This window comes from Pomacea canaliculata, linkage group LG10 (assembly GCF_003073045.1).
Source record: "Pomacea canaliculata isolate SZHN2017 linkage group LG10, ASM307304v1, whole genome shotgun sequence".
Taxonomy (NCBI): domain Eukaryota; kingdom Metazoa; phylum Mollusca; class Gastropoda; order Architaenioglossa; family Ampullariidae; genus Pomacea; species Pomacea canaliculata.
Window position 1 is genome coordinate 22,102,520 of NC_037599.1, and position 22,864 is coordinate 22,125,383.

Here is a 22,864-nt window from a genome sequence, read left to right on the forward strand (position 1 = left end):
AGAAAGCAAAGCATGCACAGTAAAGAATGTACATATGTATGTGCATGCAAAAATACAATGCAAAAGTATATAGAAGTGCACAGTGTGGCTTAGGAATGAACCATTTTCAGGGCTTTCTCAATTCTCACCCCATCTTTCATTATACCTCTCTTGCTCCTTTCACTTGTTTGAAGACCACCTACTTCCGATGACATGTATCAAAACTATCCAAGACTGAAATCAGCATACTTTATGACGTAATTAACAGTGTACATTTCTTTCCCATAAACAATGGATTCATACTCGTTACAGCATGCACAAGCAGCAAGTGTTCTCAACACTGATCATTACAAATTATTTTTATTTGTAAAAATACAAAATACTGCATCACTGAAAATTGTTTATGTCTGTGCATACTCGCATCTATACACACTTTCTTCCCATTGATCCACACACATATACATGTAAATGTACAAATGTCTGAATGAATAAATGAATCTGACATCTGTTTATTCATGCAATTGCATTAACATATTAACAGCTCCCTTGTAAAAGCGCATTGCAGCAGCAGCCACTACACACACTTTTTTTTTAACTTGAAAAGGAGTGCAGAGGCACAAGGTCTGAAAAGCATCATGGAACTGTTGATTCTCTCCCCTGCCTCTGAATGTTGTCAAAGAACTACATTACACAAATCATCAAGCTCTATGCTCCTTGAGAATACTGTCAGGCTTAATAAAGTCATGGTTTCCTTGTTGAGTCAACATAGTCACCTCCCGTGTCCATGACTACTACTGCTTTAAGTAGTAAGGTTCTGTAACTGAGCACAACAGGTGCATGAGATAACCAGCCCAGGCCATCTCTCACACAGGAGGGGAGGGGATCACTCACTGACCCCTCCACAGTTTGCAGACCTGAAAAGCTGGGGTTAAGTAATAAGCTCTACAACGTAAGTGCAGAAATAACAAAATCTTTATCTCAAGTGCTATCAGCTGCTGCTGAAAATGTTTCAGCCAGTATGTGCATCCTCATCTTTCACTCTGCTCTATTAAAAGTCCATTGCTGCCAGACACACTTAGGCTTGCAAGTGGAGAGGTCTCAGTACTGACAGCAATGACCTCTCCTTTACGAATCTTTTTGCTCATAACCAGAGTGAACTTTCTCTGACTCTTGTTAAATCTGGAAATGAACTTTATATAAAGGTAGCTGTAGATACAGCATGTTTCTTTCACTTTGTGGTAGATGGGGCTTTCCAATCCAACGCTGCTGCACCTAGTGCTTGCCTTTACATGACAAATTGATCAATATTGTACAACAGTCACCCCCACCTCCCAAAGAAGTCACACATGTGCTCCCAGTATGTATAAATGAAGCAGCTTTTCGTGGAAATAGAAAATGGCCCTGTCGTTATGCAGACTTTAATGGGGAAGTGACTTGCCACATTAATGTCTTTGGGAATAAATTGGTGTTCTAGAGTTTAGACAGATAAACTGGCACCCACAGTAAATTCTGGTAGTCACATGTTAGCTTGCATAATGAATAGTTTATGTTTGCTTAAGCATGACAGCATCATTCCCAATTGAAATATTTTCACTTGTCTGCAGATACATATGTTGAGGATGACAAGCCTTTTGAAGAAATTTTGGGGGTCTTGTGTTCCGTCATTCTGAGAATTAATTTATCATTTTGGAGTCTATGTCCTTGTTTAATCATCTTTGTCCACGGGAACTGCTGACTTATGTTTTGGAGGCTGACGCAGTTGAGTAGCCTGTTGAAAAAGACCAAAAAAGATTTTTTTTAAAACTCATTTGGGCACACTGCAAAGTTTGTAATGGTTGCAGATTTTTCAATGCGACATTTTACTCCCAACAACCAAAAATGGCAAGAAAATAGTAGGTAATATTAAATTCTAATGTATATTCCATGTTTATTTGGCATTTTGTATATATTGTGTACATAATTTTTTGTGAGCTCTCTGACTTGTACAATTACCATCTTTCATTTGAATTCAGTAAAAGAAATTTCTTTAAAGTCACATCATGTAACTTTAGTCACATCATGTAACTTTAAAAAATGCTCTTTGAAATGGTGTGTCACCGATGGTTGTTTTTATTGTAGGTTAATATAAATATTTAAACACTACTGGTCAAGTGGTCAATTGTGGTGATGTGAAGTGGCCAGAATGAGTTAAACTTTAAGAACTCAATAAACCAAAACAGCAAATATTTCATAGTCTAAATCTTAATTGAAAAAAAATGTCCACAAATAATAATTCAAGGAATTCACGCACTCACATGAGCCTTCGTAAGTCCATGATTTGAAATGACTTATTGTAATGACTTTTACTGTAATGACAACAATCTCTACCTGGTTGAACCCACGCATCCTCATCAGACTGTCAATGCGAGTGTTGTAGAAATCAAATACAAACTGTGCCATCTGTGGCATGTCCTCGATTGCCAGTGGAGCTTCTTTCGGTGGTTCATGGACCTGTAATCATGCAATTTCTGTATCAGAACTGGATATGTATGTGCATGCCTTTGACTCGACACGTGATACAAGTGGAAGACTTTATGTAGTACACTTTGGTTCAATAACGGGACTAGTGTCACACAATTTATTTCAATTCCAAATAATGAATTTAGTTTTCCCTGCAAAGTAATCCTCCTTGAATCTTATGCACTTTTCCATCCTTTTCTAAAAAGTATAGGAAACAAGCCCCCAAAACACTCACCTTTCTTTGAGATGGAAAGTTCTCTGCAGGTATGATCTGCAGAACTGTTGGTCTTGCCGTCAACTAAGGGGGATAAAAATGAAAATTGAAAATGAAAAAATAAAAAATTTACCTCAAGCCAAATTTCCTGTCTTATCATCTTCTCTTTCTACTTCCTGTAAAGCCTTAACAGACAAGTCTGAAACAGTTACTAACCACTGGGTTAAAAAGTAAAGACAGTTCTGCAACCTTAAGGTTGTTAGGCAGTGGGGTGTCAGAGCCCTGGCTTTTTATCTCAGAACCAGCTGCTGTGAGCATGATGCCCATTTCTTCCCATACTACCTGCCCTAGTCTTCTGTGGAGCAGAGCCGACGCCAGTGGTGGGGGAAGCAGGGGTGACCGCCCCAGGTCCTGCGCCAGAGGGTGCCCCACGAAAGGAGCTTCTATAGCCTACACCAACATGACTAAGGGCACTGCATATGACATTTGCCCAGGGCCTCGTGGGGCCATGTAATACGGGCTCTATGTGGAGAAAGATGGGTCAACTGGGAGATGTGTAAAATAAGTATCAAATTGACTAGTGTATGCACCTTTAGGATCACATTCGATTGTTCTAGCCTGGCTATTCCCTTTTCATGCAGCAACTGCAGATTTCTAAGCATTGTTTTTTTGGAAGCTGATAAAGATGCTGTTAACCTCGACTCTGGATAAAAGCGTTAGTCTTTACACTAGCCACTGACAAAACAGATTTGTGTATCGATTATTCCTCTAAAAGTAAACATCAAACTAATAAAGCAATTTACCCTGTTGAATGCAGGAGTGAGCTCAAAGCAGTTGCTGAAGAGTGCCACACGAGCAAAAATGTAAAGGCCAAGTCGTGCTCTTGACATTGCCACGATCAATCGTCTGACATCCCTGTGATCAAAACCACAAACCTTATCTTTCACTCATCATAACTGGTCTGCGCAGAAAGTGCAATCTTGGTCGTGATGCTGCCTGTTATAAGTTCCCATTAGTATTATTATTATAAACCATTAAAACAAAATCTGACTTGTATAAACACTTGCACATGTATATTACAGATCAATCACTATTACTATGGACCTATTACATCGCACAGCACTCTTTTAAATCTCAAATTTCTCACCTGAGGTGACCAACAGTTCTGGTTCTAACAAGTGAGAGCAGGATATAATCATTCTGTTGACCTTGGTACCTGTCTACTGTTGTCACCTGAAGAGACAGTTCAGACAAAAGAAAGATCAGTATTGTTTCATGAAGTGGCACAGTGATCAGCTCCTATGTTTACTGTGCTCAAATGTCTGACATGAGATCAGGTACTGACTGCTATCACAAAAGCTCGGAAATTCTTGATCATCAAGTACAATGATAAACAAGCAAAAAGATTTAAATATGATTTCTCATACGATGCTTGTGCATCTTTCTTTAATTTCTTTGGTCTAGAATCAGAGTTTTATTTTGATACGTACCTTGTGAGGTCTGCCTATGAAAGGGTTGCTGGCACAGCGCTGTGCAATGACATCACGGATTAGATGTTTTTGACCATTGTAGGTGGTGAGAATGGAGATTTTCTCTGCTGGGTACCCAATCAGGCGCATGTACATGAATACTGCTACCACATACTCTGCTTCTGCCAAGTTCTGCCAGAGTGTAGACATTGCAACACGTTATGGAATTCTCTCATGGCTATAGTATTCATTTGTAATGAATGAAATCACAAAACTATATTAAATGTGCAGCAAAATTTTTTAGGCTTGTGCATGTAGATCTAAGGTCTTATTATCCTGTCATATACTTGCAGGCTATTCAACACTCTTTATTCAAGCAGCAAACCAGTGTCAAGGAAACATGCAAACATTGCTATTCTGTATTTGACAAAGTGTATATGAATTAACTATCACCTTATAACAACCATAAGAGAAAAATCCACACTTGTAATAAAGGTGGGAAATATTAATTTCCAAAAGCCCAAGAATAATAATCATACTTGGAAAAAGTAGGGATTGGGTTCAGATTCTCCAACACCATTGAAGTCAGAGACGTTGATCAGCTGGAAATCAAACATGAAGCCAGCATTGGCAGCACGATACTGAGGCTGGCTGATAACATGAGGCAGACTTCCCAGTCGCTTGTAGCGCCAGTTGTACAGACTTGCAATGCTGAGAACAAACAGCAATCTTTTCACTATGGTTGGATTACTTCAAAACATTTAAAATGTAGCATGAAATGCCTAATCTCACTTTCTTTCACAAATCTTTTCTTTCCTTCTCTTGCACTTGCCAATCAAGTCACACACACAAAAACATGCTTAATGACTATCTGGTGTCTATTTTTGATTACAACATTTACCTGGCTCGTGCTCTTCCCTGTGCATCAAGATCAACTGTTGGTACTCCTAGTCGTACAAAGCGGGCAAAGAGAGACTGTTCCATGTTAGAAAATTTCTGGAAGGCCATGTTTTTGATGACTGGTGGTAATTGGTGGTGATCTCCAATCATAATCCATCTTTTCAGGCGGTTATTTCCATCTTCAGGGTTCTGCAAGAATTTTGCGTGGACAACAAAATGCTATTATGATCAACAATTCTGATTTAATTTTTAATTTGGTTTAAGCATTTCCACTACATTTAATTGTGTCAAAAATGACGGGGAAATTCAATCACACCTCATTAACTTGATTCAAGAACCACCATACAATGCTTTTTGTTATTTTTTTTTAGATGCATGCACATTAAATGTGCACACACATCAGTGAACAAACACACCAGGGAACAAAAGCACCATGAAAAACAAATGCTCTCGCCTGAAGCAGGAGTGGGATAAATGTCTCAATTTCCAAGATCTGAGCGGCCTCCTCCATCAGGATGTTATCAAACTGTCCAGAAGCAAACAAGTGCAACTCTCAAATGCAGCCTGACTTCTTCCAATGTCTTTTAGTGTACTTTTATAAGTAGCTCTCTATAACTTCATCAACATTTTACTGGCACAGAGCTGTTAGAAAACTACAACCCATACCAAAAAACCCCATAAAACTGCTGGCTTCTTTGTTTTTTTTCAAATTAATAACACTTCAACTATCTGTTCTTATTCTTGTCAATACTAATACCTCTCAAAATTATTATGAAGTAATATACATCAGTAAGACACAAGACAACCAATGAAAAATGTTTGCATCATATATTTGCTACAAGTGAAAAGCTTTTCAAAGAAATATAAGTCATGCTTACCTGAAACCCAACATTAACGAGGTCGCGACGCTTGAGTGCTGCGTGAGTGCAGGTCATGGCTATAATCTTAGCTTCTTTGATCAGCAAATAATTGGCACGGTCTGCTCCACTCCTGAGCAATTCAAATGCTCGAAACTCCTGCACCATCAAAAAGCATGCCTTTGTAACTAAATGGCCAGTTGATCACTCAAATTCAGTTAAATTTACACACTGCTCATAAAAATGCAAATAGCCCGTATGGGAAAAAAACCTTATACATATGGATACGGGAAAATGCAACGTGCAAAGTATAATGAAATGTTTGTTTTTTACAATACAAGAAGCATTCACACAAGATATATTATCAGATGTCATGGAAAGATTACATACATATTAGATTGTTTTACACTGCTTCTACCTATTCCGTGAAGCAATTACACACCCATTTATACATGCTGTGTACAAAAACATGCATGTTATGCAGAAGTATGTGTGGATGCACATGCATTATGTATTCTCATTCACTAATGCCAAGACTGCAAATCTACATTCTTACAATCACACACATGTACACAACCAAGAATATCTTTCAAAGTTATTTAAATCGTGATCTCAACCTCCAGCTGTGTGAAAATCTTGCGGATGTGCCTGAAACAGCCCTCTGCTATATCCATGTCTTGTTCAAAACTTTCCCCATAAAATAGAGGTTGTGGAGCGTTGTCAAAGAACTTGGTGAAGGGAAACAGCTGTTTAATCTGTTTTACACCATCCTCCTAGCATAAAACAGAGTTTAATGTCATTAGTAACTCTCACAATGTATAAACCTGTCATGGTAATGTGCTATGACTTATCTGGTTAAACTTTCTGATTCAAACACATAATTATTCAAGACCAATAAATTTCTCAAAAAAAAAAAAAAACAAAAAAAAAAAAACAAAACAACAAAAAACAAACAAAAAAAAGCAACCACACAGATCCAGATCTACATTCCTCTATATTTTTTATGTCTTGGCTGCATACTTTCTTGAAATTAAACTGGTTTACATAAGATTACAGAATACAAAAAGAGATACAACTCTGCAGATAAAAAAGTGAATTTTCTGTTTACCTTGTCTCTGTAGGCCTTGATCTTACTCTGGAATTCTTCCCATCGAGCCAAAATCTGCATGGGAACAAATGCAGCAATTAGCTAGCAGGTTAAGAAATTTAAGTAGTTAATGACATTAATGTCTTATTTTGCTTATTTTTCTCTTTTCACATTCTCCATTATCTTCAAAAATCATCTCAAAACAACCATTATTACCTACCCATGTTGGTAACATTCTTTCAAATACAATGAAAATAAATGAGATGGGACGATATACTTAGGTTTAAAAAAAAAAAAAGGTTCCTGTTTCAAAAGAATTTCCAACCTGGTACATGAAGAAATAGCCGGCTGTTTCACACGTGTATGACATATCACCTGTCACCCCAAGACTGGTCTGGAGTCGACTGACTTCGTCCAGAAGTTCTAGTCGTTGAGCCAGCACATAGTTTACACGACCATATCTACAAAAAAATTAGCATGAATAACCATGATATGCTCCTGAAGGAGCAGAAATATCCCATTCTTTAAAAATTATAATGGTATCATTTTCAATGCAATGACACTGATATCACACCATGGTTATTTAGCACCTAAGTGATTTTAAGCAAGGAATCAAATCTTTATTACATGCATGCAGACTCATCTCTGTTAAGACAATATTCAGGGACACACAACTTGTAAAGGTTGACCACAAAATGTTTTTGCATAAGACAGACTGCAATGCCACACAAATCTGGGGCTTTGTCGTCTCTTCTCTAACCTGCTAAAATCTTTTTCAGTCTCCAGCGACTCTTCTCCATGCCCAAGACGTAGTAAGTGCCGCTCATCGATGTCAAGAGCAATGATTTTCTCAAACAGCTGATTCAGAGCCTGACCAAAAAAATAAAGGTATGCAAAATAATGGTTTTAACAAAAAACATAAGTATATAAAGAGTCCATGGCAGTTATATCTGAGATAAGAAAAAAAATCTGTCACCAACAAAGAGAAGGAAAAAAAAAGAATTCAATGAATCATCTACTCACCTGGTTGGAGTGAGTGACTATAAGAGTGCACTGTTCAGGAAAATTATGGTAGATATTGGAGATAATTTGGACAGCCACATCGGTCTTTCCTGTACCTGGGGGACCAACAACCATGGTCATACCAGGCTGCATGCCAGCTCTGATTGCTTCCACTTGTGCTGGAGTGAATGGGATTGTGTTTCTGGTAACAAAGTGCAAATATCTCAATTTTCTCTCTTGATGGAAAAGGAATGAATGTGCTTTCACTAATTCTAGTAGATTGCATCATAATCCATGCCTCTTCTGTAAGAAGGCTGAATTAGTCTTAATTGCCTTAATTTATTAAGGGTTACTTTCAAAAGCACCTGTTTATTAGTGGTTCGTAGAAAGGACAATAATATTTTTTTCTATCATGCATCTAACTCTATTGAATAAGAGGGTAATTTGTGCTGCTAATAGTGTTAAACAAGATATACACTTGCTTTATACCATCAATATAACATACATACTTTTTTGGCAAATTGTATGGATATGGACCCCGATTTGGGATAACATGTGGTTCAACTTCTGCCATAAATTTTCCAGATTTGGGCTGATCAGAACCCAGTTCTCGTTTGGAGCTTTCCTCTTGCACATCTGTGAATGACAGTCTACAAAGAAACAGAATTTTAAGCTTACTGCTAATTGTTTTTTTGTTTTTTTTAAAAAATACTTCTTGAATAAAGATAATTTTTGCTTTCTTCACAAGAGGAACTTATTTTTAGGCATGTGGCATCCTGACACTTCAAAGATGAGTGACGAAATGAACAACTGTCTTCCTAGATTTGCCACAGAAAATCATAATGATCTCTAGAGTGTGGAGGAAGTATTTCTTTCTGGTGAACTGGTAAAATCATGCTGCTTACAAATGCCTACCTGAAAGGAGGTTGGGGTGCATGCTGACCCACAATCTTGAAGTCCTGTGCCGAGGAAAAGCTAGCCTTCAGATGATCCAGTGACAGAAAAGTGTCGTTCCAGTCCAGCTTTGCAATCTGGTTTGGCATTCTGAGGGGAAAAGTATTAAATACAGGAGTCAAAGTTTCCACACTGTATCCATCACCAGCAGAAGGGTTGCTCAGGAGAATAATGGCTACTTACTTGCTGTAGTGAGCAGCGTCAGGATCACCATAGCCGAGGATGAGGTCATGTAGCCAGTCTGGCACCACACAATCTGTGTTCATCAGGTCACGAATTGTCTCCAGCACTGCCTTAAAGTTGTTTTGCTTGGGCTTGCGACGGAGTATGACATTAAATGTCTCATAACAATCCTATTCAAATAAAAAAAAAACCCACAAAGAGTGCAATAAAAATTTTTACCTCTTCAAAATTTCTCTTAACCTAAAAATTCCACAGGCACTGGGGATTTTCAACTGATATAAATGTGAGATACTGTTTTGTGTATTCAACATGAGTAACTTGAAGCAACCTCTCTCTAAATTAATGCTTTCCTCAATCATTCTTATATTTTGAATTGCCTTCTTCTATTTTTTTCATTTGATTTAAAGAATTTTGTTTACATTTAAAAAAATTCTAGGTTAAAATTAAGCACTGTAATTCAATCAATGTATATACAATATTTTTCATTGTTATTTCCATCTTTAAGTCCATAGTAGTCAAGGCTTCACAGAGTAAAAGGACGTTTCAATGTCCATGCACTTTCCCTTGCTTGTTTAGTTGATGCATTCTCCCTTGTTACCTCAGGTACTCCAGGTCATAAGAAAAGAAATTTGTATTGTCAATTCCTGTTTTTATCATCATCAGTAAGTCTCCTATAGTCAAGTCACCTGGTCATATAAGAAAGCATTTTTGTTTTTATCAAAAGCAATGCTTACCTCCCCTCCCTGCACAGTGCGTGTCATGTCCAGCTGGTACTGATTAGGGTCAAGCCAGACTCGGTAAGTACGGTTATCTCCCTTCAGCTCAGGTTTTGGTTCTGGTCCTGCAGAATGGTGGCCAATTCAGACAATCAAAACTCAACTTTCTTATTAAGTATAGCTATCAAGCATTTGCATTTTTTTTTAATTGCTGAAATTTTCTTGCCAAGGAATATTTGGTGTCATTACACATGCAGCTGCTTTGCTATCATGTTTTTCGTGGCTTTGCCCCAGTCTGCCTGAGCTTGTCACCCTACCGGCCTGGGAGGTCAGTTTGCTTTATCCACGAGGGTTTTCACTCTGTCCTACAGATCACGTTGCAAAAATTTGGCTGTCGTTCTTGGCATGGTTTACTGAGCATGTGAATGAGTGTTCTACCTGATTGTGATGTCTGTCTCTGTCATACGGCTTCATTTCCTACTGACCTCTGTCTTCTTTTAAAGTGCGTTAAGCTCACCTACATGTGGGGAAATGTCCTTTATAAATCCTTTTATTATTATTTTTACTTTCAAGAGAGAACAGCAAAACTGCACAATGCATAAAACAAGATGATTTACCTTCTTCAATGACCTTGCCAGTGTCATCAAGCATGCCTTCAATTTCACAACCACGGACATAGACCAACCCAACCTGGGAGATGAAGTCCTCTGTAAACTTGTACTGGTAGCCGATAGGAACCTGAGGTCGCACAGTCAGCAGAAATGCCACATCATGTTTTCGCAAACCTGATTACAAACAAAGAAATTCAGAATACAAATTAAGTTATACATATGACTTCATGACAGATTTTAAAAGAATCAAAACAGGACTGCATGATCAAAGACCATATTTTCCAAGTAATAACTTTCATTGATATGTCTGTTATCAATGCTATAGCAAATGGAAGCGCTAAGAGCTTATGTTACAAAGGCCTTCTGTGGTGAGAAAGGAGCTAATTTTCTAGATGATAAAGACATACAAGGATCAAGGATAACTAAATATGCACTGGATCAGAGGTAAAGGGTGTATTTTTACAGGTGACAAAAGGTGCACTCATGTACCAACATCACTTATAATAATAATGAGCACTTATATGGCACTTTTCAAAATAATTTGCTCCAAGCGCTTCACAAATAAGAAAACTACAAATAGGCAATTTTAATAAACTTACATGCTTACATTTATACACACATGTACAACAGACATACCAACAGATTAAGTACAGACACAGACTCCAGTTCATGGTCAGGATGAAGTAACTGGTTTTGAAAAAAAAAAGTCTTAAGTTTGGACCTAAAGGTGGCCAAAGAATCAGTGAGATGAAGGCTAAGAGGTAATGTGTTCCAAGTTATGAGGCTTGATAGGAAAAATACATCTGTCCACAAATCTTTGTCTTAGTGTAACTTAAAGAAGACTGGTGTCAGAAAAGAAGTCATGAGGGAGTCTAATAATGAACTTATAATGCGCAGCATCACAACCAAGATAAATCACTCTCTATGCAGACCAATATAGATGGTAGCGAGTTAGAAGAAGTATTGAGGACCAGTACCAGTAACAGCTAAATAAGTGGAAAGTTTATAGATGATACATAGATAAGAGACTTTTGTGTAAATATAAGAAACTGATGCTACTTTATCTTCTTCCCCCTAAAAAAAGGGCGTTTCCTCTCAAATTTTGGGAATCAGCATCTTGTGACAAACTAAAAATTCACTCCCATGGGTCCTTTAGGGATTGAATAAATAATGTGATTTGATTTTGGTTGATGGACTTGCAAAGACAACAACTGTATTTTGAAACAAGTCATGAAGCAGGAAATTGATAGTGAAGGTAATGCAAAACTGTGTTAATTAATCATTCAGCAAAATTAAGATAAATATTGGTACAAAAGCAGCATCAATGATTCTTACTCTCCCACTCATATTTGACTTCTGGCCGCACACTCAGGTTTATGGTGACATCTGCTCTCACTTGAGCTGGGTGATTTTCTCCAACTCTGGGTTTTGCCACCTGAAAAGAAATCAAGCAGCCAACAGTTACTGATTTGCTCAGCTGACTGCATTAGCTTTATCACTCATAAACTATGTTCTACAGTTGTAATAGTACTTTCTTGAACAAAAGAAGACAAATAATTATTAGTTTTAAAATATTAAAATATTAGAAATTAAGCTATGTTCAGTAATTTACTCTATGTACCTATATTAACAACCATAAAAGAATAAAAAACAGAAACTAATGTATTTTCCTACAGAAAAGTGACATTATGAAACTTCCAACTTGAAAAAAAAAATTAAAAAAAAAAAAGCCACTGCTGATATAAATTCACAATGAATGAAGGAAAAAAGTGTGACCTCCACTACACTGAAACTCGATATTGGCTGTGCCATTCTGGCCCATCCACCGAACAAACAGTGTCCATCCTCTGCTTTCCTGATACACAAAACAAAAAACATTTTATTTAACAAGTTCTCTTTCACTAGCAGCCAGATAAAAAGGAATGTCATGCCTAGATGGTATATGTCATCAAGCCAAATCCCCAGGTCAAGTTTCAATTTAGAAAATGATTATCAATGATGCCATGCCACAAAGCCTACACTTATGCACAGTTAAGAGTCCCCATAACTGGACTGGTATTTGTAGTGTATGTTTAAGTGTGTGTGTGATGGTGTGGTTCTCATGAAAAGATGTTCAACAGGTTTGTGTCTTTTAAATCCCTAGTGATTTTATGACCAAAACAGAGTGCAACAGGGAGGCACTGTTTTTCTGAATTAAACATGAAAATACAAATTTAGCAGGAATGTTCTTCTGATCTCCAAGGTTACAACTATGTTTAGTTGATGAACACTATTTTACATTATGTTTATTTTTTATATTTGCACAATCATGTGCAATTCATTTTTGTTTTGTGAACAGCATTTTCTACTTTTACAGTTGTTTCTAGACATCTCATGTTCAGAAGAACTCACCAAGGTTTCATGTGAACCATGGCATCCTCAATATCTTGGCGAATTTCATCTGCAGAATGAGAAGAAATTTGGACTTTGAAAGTATCTATTAGCCTGACCAGCAGTCAAATGCATACAAACACATTTTTATGATTTTTAAAAGCTTATGACTTTTTTAAGATAAAAATATCTAGACACCTAAAGTTACAGAAACTCAAAAATCATGAAAAAATATCAACAAAAGTCAAAAATGTTTTGACTCCTTATTTTACCATTTGTTTTTTTAAGCTTGAGGACTTCAAGTCTGCTAGTCAGCAGCTCCACCCAACTTCACAGAGACAGCCTCCAAATATTGCGTGCACATCCAACATGAAAAAATTACTACTACCAATCACAGACTGGTACTAACTTCAGCAGTGTTCAGCTCCACCATTTTTAGTATTCTACTTCATCTAAGTACATAAGTGCTTGACTGATAAATTAACAATCAAATAGAGACTAATGACTTAAGCTTGACTCAGTTGGCAAATGGCATTTGAAGAATAAAAGACTTACATGTTGACTCCAGGCGGAAGAGATTGAAGTTTCTAAGCAGATAGTCATGCAGCGTCAGGAACTGCAGGTTCAGCTTTGGAAGTGCCAAACATCCTGAACAAGAACAGTACAGGAATAAAAGTAATCACTGAGATGCCCTCATTTTTTTCCCCATTTTCTTTTAAAAATTTGTGCAGAAATGAAACATGATCTGAATATTACTATTACGCATTCCCAGCGATATGTGTAGCATTCTGCTTTGTGCTATTCAATAGCAGGAAAGCAAATGAATTAAGACTGCAGGCTGATTGCTTTCAAAATGAAAACATGCTGCTCATAACCATTTTTAGATTCAAATGTGCAGGTCAAAGGGCTCAGAATAACGCCAGCTCATATTGTCTTCTACAAATGAAATGCAGACCATGCTACAACCTCCACAAGCTATTCTGGCTGTCAGTTCACCACCATCTATCAATTGTGTTATTAATGTGATCTTAACTTTGCCCCAGCATATACTGATGACCTACCCTCAGCTAGTGTTGTCCTCCTCTCTTTGTCATGTATCCGATGATGTCAGATGTATCTGACAGACTGGTATTTTATCCAGCCTCACCATCTAGAATTCTCTGCCCCTCTCCCTTTAAACCCCTTCTGCATTCAAAACTTTCAACTCTAAACTCAAAACCAGCCTTTTCTAGAAATACTTTGCATGATTTAGCATTCTGCTCATGCCTCAATTTTCCCTTCTCAGTCCATACACTTTGTCTGCCACTGTGTCACCTGAATGCTGCTGTTATTATTAAGCCAACATAAAATACTTCCCTTCCTCTCTGTTTAGATGACCTAATTTAGGTACACAAGCATGTGTGCAAAAATACTGAAGGTTACTCACCTTCTCCAGAGAAATACTCTGAGGGCACTATATTCTCGTCCCAAATAATCTTCTCTGTGGGATATAGTGGCATCTCATTTATGACTTCAAGCTGTGATCTTTTACGCTCATGCTTCCACACCTGTGATTATAATTTCAGCTTGATGACAACAATTTTAATATCCTTTGACAGACTAGAACTAGAAAGGATAAAATATGTTTTAACTACCCATACCCCAAAAATATGAAAACATACCAGCAGTTCCAGTAAAAAGTCTTTGCTGTAAGGACTCTTCTTGCTCTCCTCAAGAGGCTGTAAATAGTGCAGACTGGCCAGAATGTCATGCAGCTCCTCACAGCTAAAATGAACATTACAAAACATTGGTATGTATATAAATGCACAAGGTCATAGCATTTTCCCAGAAAAGGGGCTAAAACTCAAATATAAACTGCTCTTCCCCCACCCCCGAAAAAACAACAATCAAAAAACAGCAAAACAAAACAGTACAACTCTCTTCAATGGCCTTCTAAGCCAGACAGACATTGCAGAATGAGACTATGTTTAGCAAATCTTTGCAAGCCAGTCATAAATAAGATTAGCATATTTTGGGGAACATCATTTTTGTACTTTTCTGTAACGTCAAACTGTATCTTTACCAAAAGAGGGATATAGGAATGTTAAAAAAAAAAACCGCCCAAAGAATGGAGGTAATCATTAGTCATACCACTTCCAATGGAAAGAAACAGCCAACAGGGCCAGAACTACAGAACCACAACTAACCAGTTACCCAAGCAAACTCATTCTGAAAGCAATCCAGAATTGCATCACCACAATGTAAGAAATGCTAGCAGAGTGCAGTCTGGTTTCAGGAGCACCAAATGGGTCTCTTCCACAACTTCATGGACCAAATAAAGGGGGAGTCTTTGATAGACTTTGGCACGAAGGGCCGGGGCATATAACGATATAATGCAAAAATTCAACACTGAAGAGGGTCTTGTTCAACCCATCATCATGCTGTACAAGAACTCAATAAGAGTGACACTACTGGATAACCAAATGGGAGCTTTCACAGAACAGTAAATGTTCAAAATGGTGAGCCTTGTGAGACACAGTTTCTATTCAGTATTTATTCAGTTTCTATTCCCCATCATCAGTACCAACAGACCAGCATTACAGTCATGACCAGTAAGTCAATGAATGACAGTGGAATAATAATACTGCACACTATGCTACCTTATGACAACAGTACTGGAAAGAAATAAAATGACATTACAATAATGCACATATGCAAAGTTCTGTTTTGACTCGCTTGCATGGTACTTGCACCTACATAAACATGATCATGCACTAAATATAGCATGCATTTCTTCTTCTTTTTTATTATTATTAATAAGCCAAGGTTTCTTCTGTTGAGTTTTTATCTTAGAAACTAATGCACTAGTCTGACTTAAAAGAAGACAAACCTGAGAGCTGAGAAGTGCTTTGTGAGCGACTCTCTGGTGTCAATACGGGCTACATTGGCCAAAGCAAATTTGTTCAGTTTCTCATAGTCTTTGAACACAACTTTCTGTTCAAACAGAAGAAGATACATGATGATGAGTTGGCTTCTTCAGGAGAGGTCACTATTTCAAAATGCATGTTACTTCACACTAGGTTGTGACCTTTCTAGAACACTAACAATGGTTTTCAAATTCTATTAACAATGAAATATAATGAGGCAGCATTAACTGCCAATCTAATGCTAATTTCAGAAGGGTGTCAGCATTTGCTGCTGACCAATAAGCTAATCTTACATTCGTTTAAAAACTTTGCACTTTAGAACTATTGGCTGATCTAGAGACGGAGCTGCTTCTAGGGAAAGAAAGTATGTTCAACAGTTACATAACTAAAAATATGTATATGACATCAAAATTTAAGAACTTTCTTAAGTTTCTTGTCAAGAACTATTGCAGAACAAAAGGTCATTTTAACATTAAAATATTTAAAAAGATCAAAGAATCAGAAAACATGCGGTCTTCTATATATTACACAAGCAGTTCAAAGCATCATACAAACCTGGAGGCCTGCAATGCGGTTGTAGTGCAGATCTATACGATCATGAATTGTCAGTGCCTCGCCAGTCTTTTCATCTATTTCAAACTCAGCATACCTCTCCAGCATTTCCAGCAACTGCAGCAAAAAGGAAGGAAAACAAAATCTTTCCTTGAAAAAGAATTTCTTAATTACATTTTAACAGCTGTTATTTGTATTGTTAAAATTCAAGAGAACGTACAAATTTAAGATAATTGTCTATTAAATCTGGGGTTGCAGGGAAAAACATAAACAGCAGCATTTGCCCTCCAGGGCAAAATGTATCTATTCTTATTACCATTTAATAACAGTAAATATAAATTACAGTCAATTACTACAGTATAATTGTTTCACAATTCATTGTGCTAATTAGCAAGTAAACTGAGCACTATCTACTGGAAATGTTCATTTCTTACTTGGACAAACAGTTTTCCTTCTGGCCTAGAGTAGAGTGTAGACAGTTTGCTATGAACTACAATATGTTTGTCATCCATCAGTTCATTGACAAACCGCCGAGTAGGGAGCTGTGCCTCAATGTCGATCATAAGCTCTAAAAATCGCTCACAATAGTGTGCCTTTGTAATAGGGAAGTCACCTGCAAAATTGAAAGAAACTGTTCCCACTGAAATGGATCTGTGACACCTGGTAACCCCATTTTCAGATTCTAATCTCAGTGTTATTAAATAGCAAACATTTTATAAGTTCAAATGAAAAGTTGGTGAAAACAAGTCTGATAAAGTTTTATTTGATGATTGCAAGGTCAGGTAGCACAAAGGGTCAATTCCTCAATATGTTGTGAAGTAGAGCTTCGTTCACGATTATAACTGACTCCAAAAATTAATCAGTTTCAAAAGGTGCATTGCCTCTCTTGATATGAGTTTTTAAAAAAGTAGAAAGAAGTATAATACTCTAGAAAAACGTGTACTACCAAATCTGCTTTAAATAATAAGTGGAATAAATTATGTTTAGAACGTAAAAGTTTGGCAAATTTGATAAATAATCACCACGCATCACCTCATCAATCAAAATATGACAAGAAGTGACAGAAAATAAAATATTATAAAATATAAACAACTGAGATCTTTTAGCTCAAATTGTTAACAATGCCTTAATCTTTAAAAAAAAAATCAAAATAATTTCAAAATTACCTTCTCTGGGGATCGAGTTGAGGATTTTCAGATAAGCTTCAAACAGGTTGGCTAAAAATTGCCTCTCAAACATAGTTCTTGCCTTATCCTCATCTGTCAGCTTTGCATCATTCTTCATTATAATATTAAAAAACTTTCTATATTTTGCACTCTTCTTGAACAAATCCTCCCGTCTTCCCTGTAGCAGATAAGAAATACAGTTCATTAAATGATTTATTATGCTACATATTGTAACAATATTCCTGTTACCAACATTACCAACACAATAAAAGAAATAAAATACTAACAGGAAGAAGGTTGACCCAGATGGGGAGAGCAACAAGGCGTTGGACTTGTTCTCGGATTAGATCCACCTCCTGCAAATAGATTTTGTTACATTTTTCACACAATCCTGATGCATCATTACTATGAGGATAAGCTGTCATTTTATTCTGGAAATGTGTCATGTAAATGGTGTTGATGCTGCATGTATCAGGTTAACAAAAACTAGGGCAAGAAAGATGACAACTGAAAGAACTAAGGGCTTCATTCAATATGAATGTTCAAATTTCATTCGCTTACTTTAACCATCTAAAGTTTCACAGAGGTTTGGATTTTGTAAAGTCAAGTTTTATACAGATTATTATATAAACAATGCAAGCACTATATGCTTATAGAAATGCATTACATTAAAAAATATCTTTCTAGAAAATATGAATCATGTTTGGATCAGCTTAAGTGAATGCTGATAGAGGTATTTAAAATTTCCATAAAATTGCATCATAATAATAATAATGGCATGAGCTTTTATAGCGTGGTATCTCAGCCAAAGCAAGGCTCTCCACACACTAGAAAACACAAAGCAGACAAAAGATAGGTAAAATAAACATTAAATGTGTATTAGCCAAAACACTAACTATATAAGTGTGACTTTTGTTAAACTAGCCTTGTTATGCTGAAAGTAACAGGGCCCATCATCAGTGGATATTTCAAAACTACTTCCCACAAAAGAAACACAAAAATGACATGCTGAACAGTGTGCAGGGGCCACCACTCACCAAACTGTTAAAGCAGTGGTTGAGGAATATAAGAAGAACAGCCTGCTCTCTTAATGTCGGTCCATTATCTTCCAGGAGGAGGGACAGTGTACGTTGAAAAAGAAGCTCAAAGTTCTTTGGCGCCTGTTTGAATGCCTGTAACATGGCAGGAAAAAATAATCAAGGCACCTACTTTAAACTTACATTCAGGTGGGTGGTTGGTATGCACTATTCATCACCAAGGGAGCAGTTTACGTGTGTTTTGAAATTTTAGCAAAATGACTCTCCTTCATGTATAATTAATCCAAAAGAAGAAAAAAGAATCTGGTCATATATCTTTTCAACTGAAGCTGCCAAAATTTTGATTTTATTAAAAAGACTTAATAGTTTCTGCAACTTTCTTTCACTATGCATCACCAGCCCATATCAAATATCTCTCTCACACACACGCACTCTTACCTCCCATGCTGGGACACGCTCACGAAACTTTTCATTGACAATTGCCACAATGGAAAGAACATGAGAAACAGTTACCTGAGAGACAAAAAACAAAACTATACATGTTTATCATACTTGTAAAAGACTGATTAATTTAGACAACTATAAACTCATACATGAATGCAAAAAACAGATAACATTCTTGAAAAAAAAAAAAAAGGACAGCAATAAACAAGGCAATGTGAAAATTGAATGTAGTTGATTCCTTCTTCAGAACTCTGTTTTGAAAAATGCAAAAGACAATATTCTATACTCATATTTAAAAGCAATCTCTGTCATAGATAGAAGTATGGCTTCTGTTCTTACAGTTTCACTGAAGAATGGCCACAGGTAGTTTTCCAAGTATCGACTGCAAATGAAAGAAGTACCAATTCTGTTAGTAAACTGACTTAATATTAAAGCCATCCAGCTTCACTTATCAAACCTCAGAGAAGAAATATGGCAAATATTGTCATTCAGTGTCTCTTCAAAATATTCTTTACGTGGCTTGTACATGAGGGAAAGCAATTTCTTACAATTTTTGGAGGGAAACATTAATGCTACATAGTAGATTAAGTTAAGAAAATAAAACTTCAAAAGAAAAAAATAAGTAACTTTTCTTCTTTTCATATGATACCTGAATTCCAGCATCATGATTCTTTTTGTTGCAAAACTGAAACACCAGAAGACAAAAGGTTATTTTTATAAGTTTATATTTAAGAAACCGCAACTTTCTTTTCAGAAATGAAATTAAGAAATATGATATACTTGGTTACGATTCTCTGATAGACAAGAACCTAGTTATTATATTTAGATCTTTGACAAATAGGTCAAAAGATGGAATTTTAAATTGTTGCAAACTAATACATATATATGTATGTGTTTTATCTTCATTCCCAAAGTTACTTACTCTGTGAAAATCATTTCTTTCTGGTAGATAGTTTCAACAAGCTGCCGAAAAACAAAAAACATGTGAAGTATTACATTCAAAATATCAGCAAATATTGACACTTCAAGTGTTTCTTTTCTACAACATCAAGATAAAATTGAGATACACACATCATGAATACTGATGACAGTGGCTTTAAAAAACATGATTTAAGAGAAAATCATGTTATGTGCCACCGTGTGATTTGTTTTCTGAATGTGTATTGCCAAGAGGCCATTTTTGTTTAGTAAGATGAAGTCTGAACAACTAATGGCTCACGTTAATAGCTACTCTGTCTTCGGCGATCGAGTCATCTTTTATGCCTGGATCGATTAGACTTGCAGTGATCATAGTCATTAATGACTTGATTCAACTCTGGCAGTTGTTAGGACTGGAGCGATTTGCACAGGTTGAAATGACCAATGACCCAACGAACAGTCTCTTTCGAAATGTACTTAATTTATTTTATGTGATTTCAGTATAAAATCATAAAGTAGGGTAAACGGTCAGCCAAAAGCTGTCTATTTTAAAAGGTACTAAATTTTTTCCAATGCAATTTCTGAAAAAAAACCCCTAATAGAGCACAAACTGTCAGTCATTAGTCAGGTTGGCGAGGTAGAAAAAAAAAATGATGTGTACATGGTGAAATACATCTGTGAAAATTTTTTGGGTTGTTACTAATAAGGGGTAGTAATAGGGAAGGTCTCAATATTACTTTTGCACTGTGTTACAGAACTTTTATAAAAATCAAGAATTTTAGATAAGAAGCACCAACATATATTAATTTTATTTTTTTTACATTTTAATAAAAATAATTATTACGCTACAAATAAAATTACAAGTTCACTCCAATGAATGAAACTTATAATCTAAAGCAGAAATTCTCAAGACCACTGTGTTAAACAGGCAAAATCTGATTGCACAGTAACTAGTACCATAGTTGATGGTCTTGATGTCAGAAAGCCCAAGTTTGTTTTCATGAATTTCCCCACACAGTTTAGTTTCTCTGTAAAATTATTAAGGTATTTAACCTTACCTGATGGTTGAATGGTTTTCCTTCCTTCAAAGCTGTGTCAGACCAGAAATCATTGGCAAGCTGCAAATGTATTGATAGATAAAGTCATTCATCATTGACTAAACTAGACAAAGAACATAAAATATACACATAACACAGCACACAGATTTCCAAATGGAAACCCTAAGGCACTCTTAAGTAAACTATTTTCTGGCAGATAGATCCCACAACCACAATAGAGTGTGCAGGTGACAACCATGATTATCCATGCAAGGTACTAAGATCAAGAAAAGCAATAAGAAGAATGTGAAAAACTAATAAACTACCTTAATACTAAGCTGGATCTCAAAGACATTTGCTGAATTTAAAAATTGAAAATAATTTAAGCTTTTCAAATGACCTGTGTTAGCCTGTCCTCTTGTATTTGTTCTACAGTTACAGCTGAGGATTTAGGACCTGATTTTGGTTGTGTACCAGATACTCCCTTTTCCTTTGATGTCATCTGCAAAAGTTGAAACCTATATACTATCAGATACGAATAATAATAAGCAGTATGTAAAGTGCATTTCCTCACTTTAAAGTAGGCTCAATGTACTTACAAAAGCAAACCATACAAAAATATTTAAATATAGATTGAAATGTATGCATAAAGCCAACAGATAACAAAAAAATATCACAGCATCAAAGAAAAGGATCTAAAGCATGATGGAGAAAAGAACACTTGGTCTGAACTTCCAGGGTATATGGATTTTAATTCCTAACAGTGAGGACTGAAGCATTAGCGAACAGAATAGCAGTCTAGAAAGTTCTTGGAGCACAATGGCACTAACACACATATTTCATTAGAAAATTAATTAGTGTTGCGCTGTATGAGAAAATAAATATTAGCAAGAAACTGCATTACCAAAAAGACTGTTAACCGCCATGGTATTAATTCTGAGTTAGTCTAAATATGTAGTAGAATAAATACAAGGCACACAAACTCAAATTTACAGTCTACCCATAGAATACTTACAGAAATGTTGATAAAACTATTTTTTATGCAAATCACTGTTCAATCATTTGTCAATGTATATTTTAAAAAAATTAAATTACATATTTACATAATTGTATATAAGAGACTTTTCCAAGTAATCAACATGTCTGTGCCAACTTCTCTCAATGTCTCATGTAAACAACTGACAACAATGTTTATGATATTAAATCATCAAAGTTTAGACTTTATGTTGTAATAATGTTAACTGCATTACAATGATAAAGCATTAATAACATCTCTTACTCATACTACTGGGTACGACAATATATTGTTACTGCACTTAATGTTGACATCCTAAATGTGTAGTAATTAACACCATGATAGAAATGTATTTGAGTGCTTCTCTTTCAGCATGTTTGGGTCAATACTCTTAGATGTTTTTATTTTAAGGTACAACTTTAGGAGTGTCCACAATACCATGAAACATTTTAGAAACCGCAAAAAAACAAAAAACAAAACAAAACAAAAAAAGCTAAGATTAACCCATTAGGATGTTAGGGTTGGGTTTTTTCCAGTTTTGTAAATTTGTGTGTATATCATGGCATCTATAACAACCTACGTCAATGCGTAGGAGCTCCTCTTAAGGACAGTTGTTCCAAAATTAATTTAAATACGCAGCAAAACCAAATAAAAAGTTCTTAGAAGCTCTTAGAAATGATTCCTTCTACTTTCAAAATGAGAACGTTGTAACTGAAAATGTGTATTTGATTTGGATCAAATCTAACATTTTTAGTTTAGCCAAAGCCCTGACGAAAAGAACATTATTGTACTATTTCATTGTGTATGTTTTATGATCGCGCACCTTTAGCTGTTTGTCTCAAGATTTCAAATTCTCCAACACAAACGACCATAAAAGTCCGTGCGAACGACGTTGTACACATGGATTTATAAACCGGAAGTCAAGGGAAACTACTCTGTTTCATTCAT

General features: G+C 36.1%; 1 protein-coding gene across 1 annotated transcript; it reads right to left on the reverse strand.

Moving 5' to 3' along the window:
• Positions 1 to 325: 325 nt before the first annotated feature.
• LOC112573477 (RNA helicase aquarius-like) lies at positions 326 to 22,853 on the reverse strand. The gene is made up of 39 exons (XM_025253896.1): positions 22,740 to 22,853; positions 21,302 to 21,403; positions 20,923 to 20,982; positions 19,869 to 19,909; positions 19,596 to 19,631; positions 19,286 to 19,328; positions 18,941 to 19,015; positions 18,503 to 18,637; positions 17,753 to 17,821; positions 17,466 to 17,643; positions 16,734 to 16,912; positions 16,303 to 16,416; positions 15,711 to 15,814; positions 14,503 to 14,605; positions 14,268 to 14,388; positions 13,397 to 13,489; positions 12,863 to 12,911; positions 12,248 to 12,326; positions 11,807 to 11,906; positions 10,478 to 10,645; positions 9,879 to 9,985; positions 9,145 to 9,314; positions 8,923 to 9,051; positions 8,517 to 8,657; positions 8,029 to 8,209; positions 7,766 to 7,875; positions 7,331 to 7,466; positions 7,027 to 7,080; positions 6,536 to 6,691; positions 5,940 to 6,077; positions 5,516 to 5,587; positions 5,063 to 5,250; positions 4,701 to 4,872; positions 4,183 to 4,353; positions 3,840 to 3,925; positions 3,496 to 3,607; positions 2,714 to 2,776; positions 2,347 to 2,469; positions 326 to 1,747 (listed from the first exon to the last, which is right to left on the reverse strand). Exons 2-39 carry the CDS (start codon positions 21,401 to 21,403, stop codon positions 1,685 to 1,687), a joined length of 4,221 nt encoding a protein of 1,406 aa, XP_025109681.1. The 5' UTR covers positions 22,740 to 22,853; the 3' UTR covers positions 326 to 1,684.
• Positions 22,854 to 22,864: the final 11 nt, after the last annotated feature.

Excerpts from the sequence above, each read along its gene's own strand:
- LOC112573477 (XM_025253896.1), bottom strand. The coding sequence starts at position 21,403 with ATGACATCAAAGGAAAAGGGAGTATCTGGTACACAACCAAAATCAGGT. Across the intron at positions 15,815-16,302 it reads ACCGCATTGCAGGCCTCCAG|AAAGTTGTGTTCAAAGACTA; the intron begins GTTTGTATGATG and ends CTGTTTGAACAG. Across the intron at positions 3,926-4,182 it reads TCATAGGCAGACCTCACAAG|GTGACAACAGTAGACAGGTA; the intron begins GTACGTATCAAA and ends CTGTCTCTTCAG.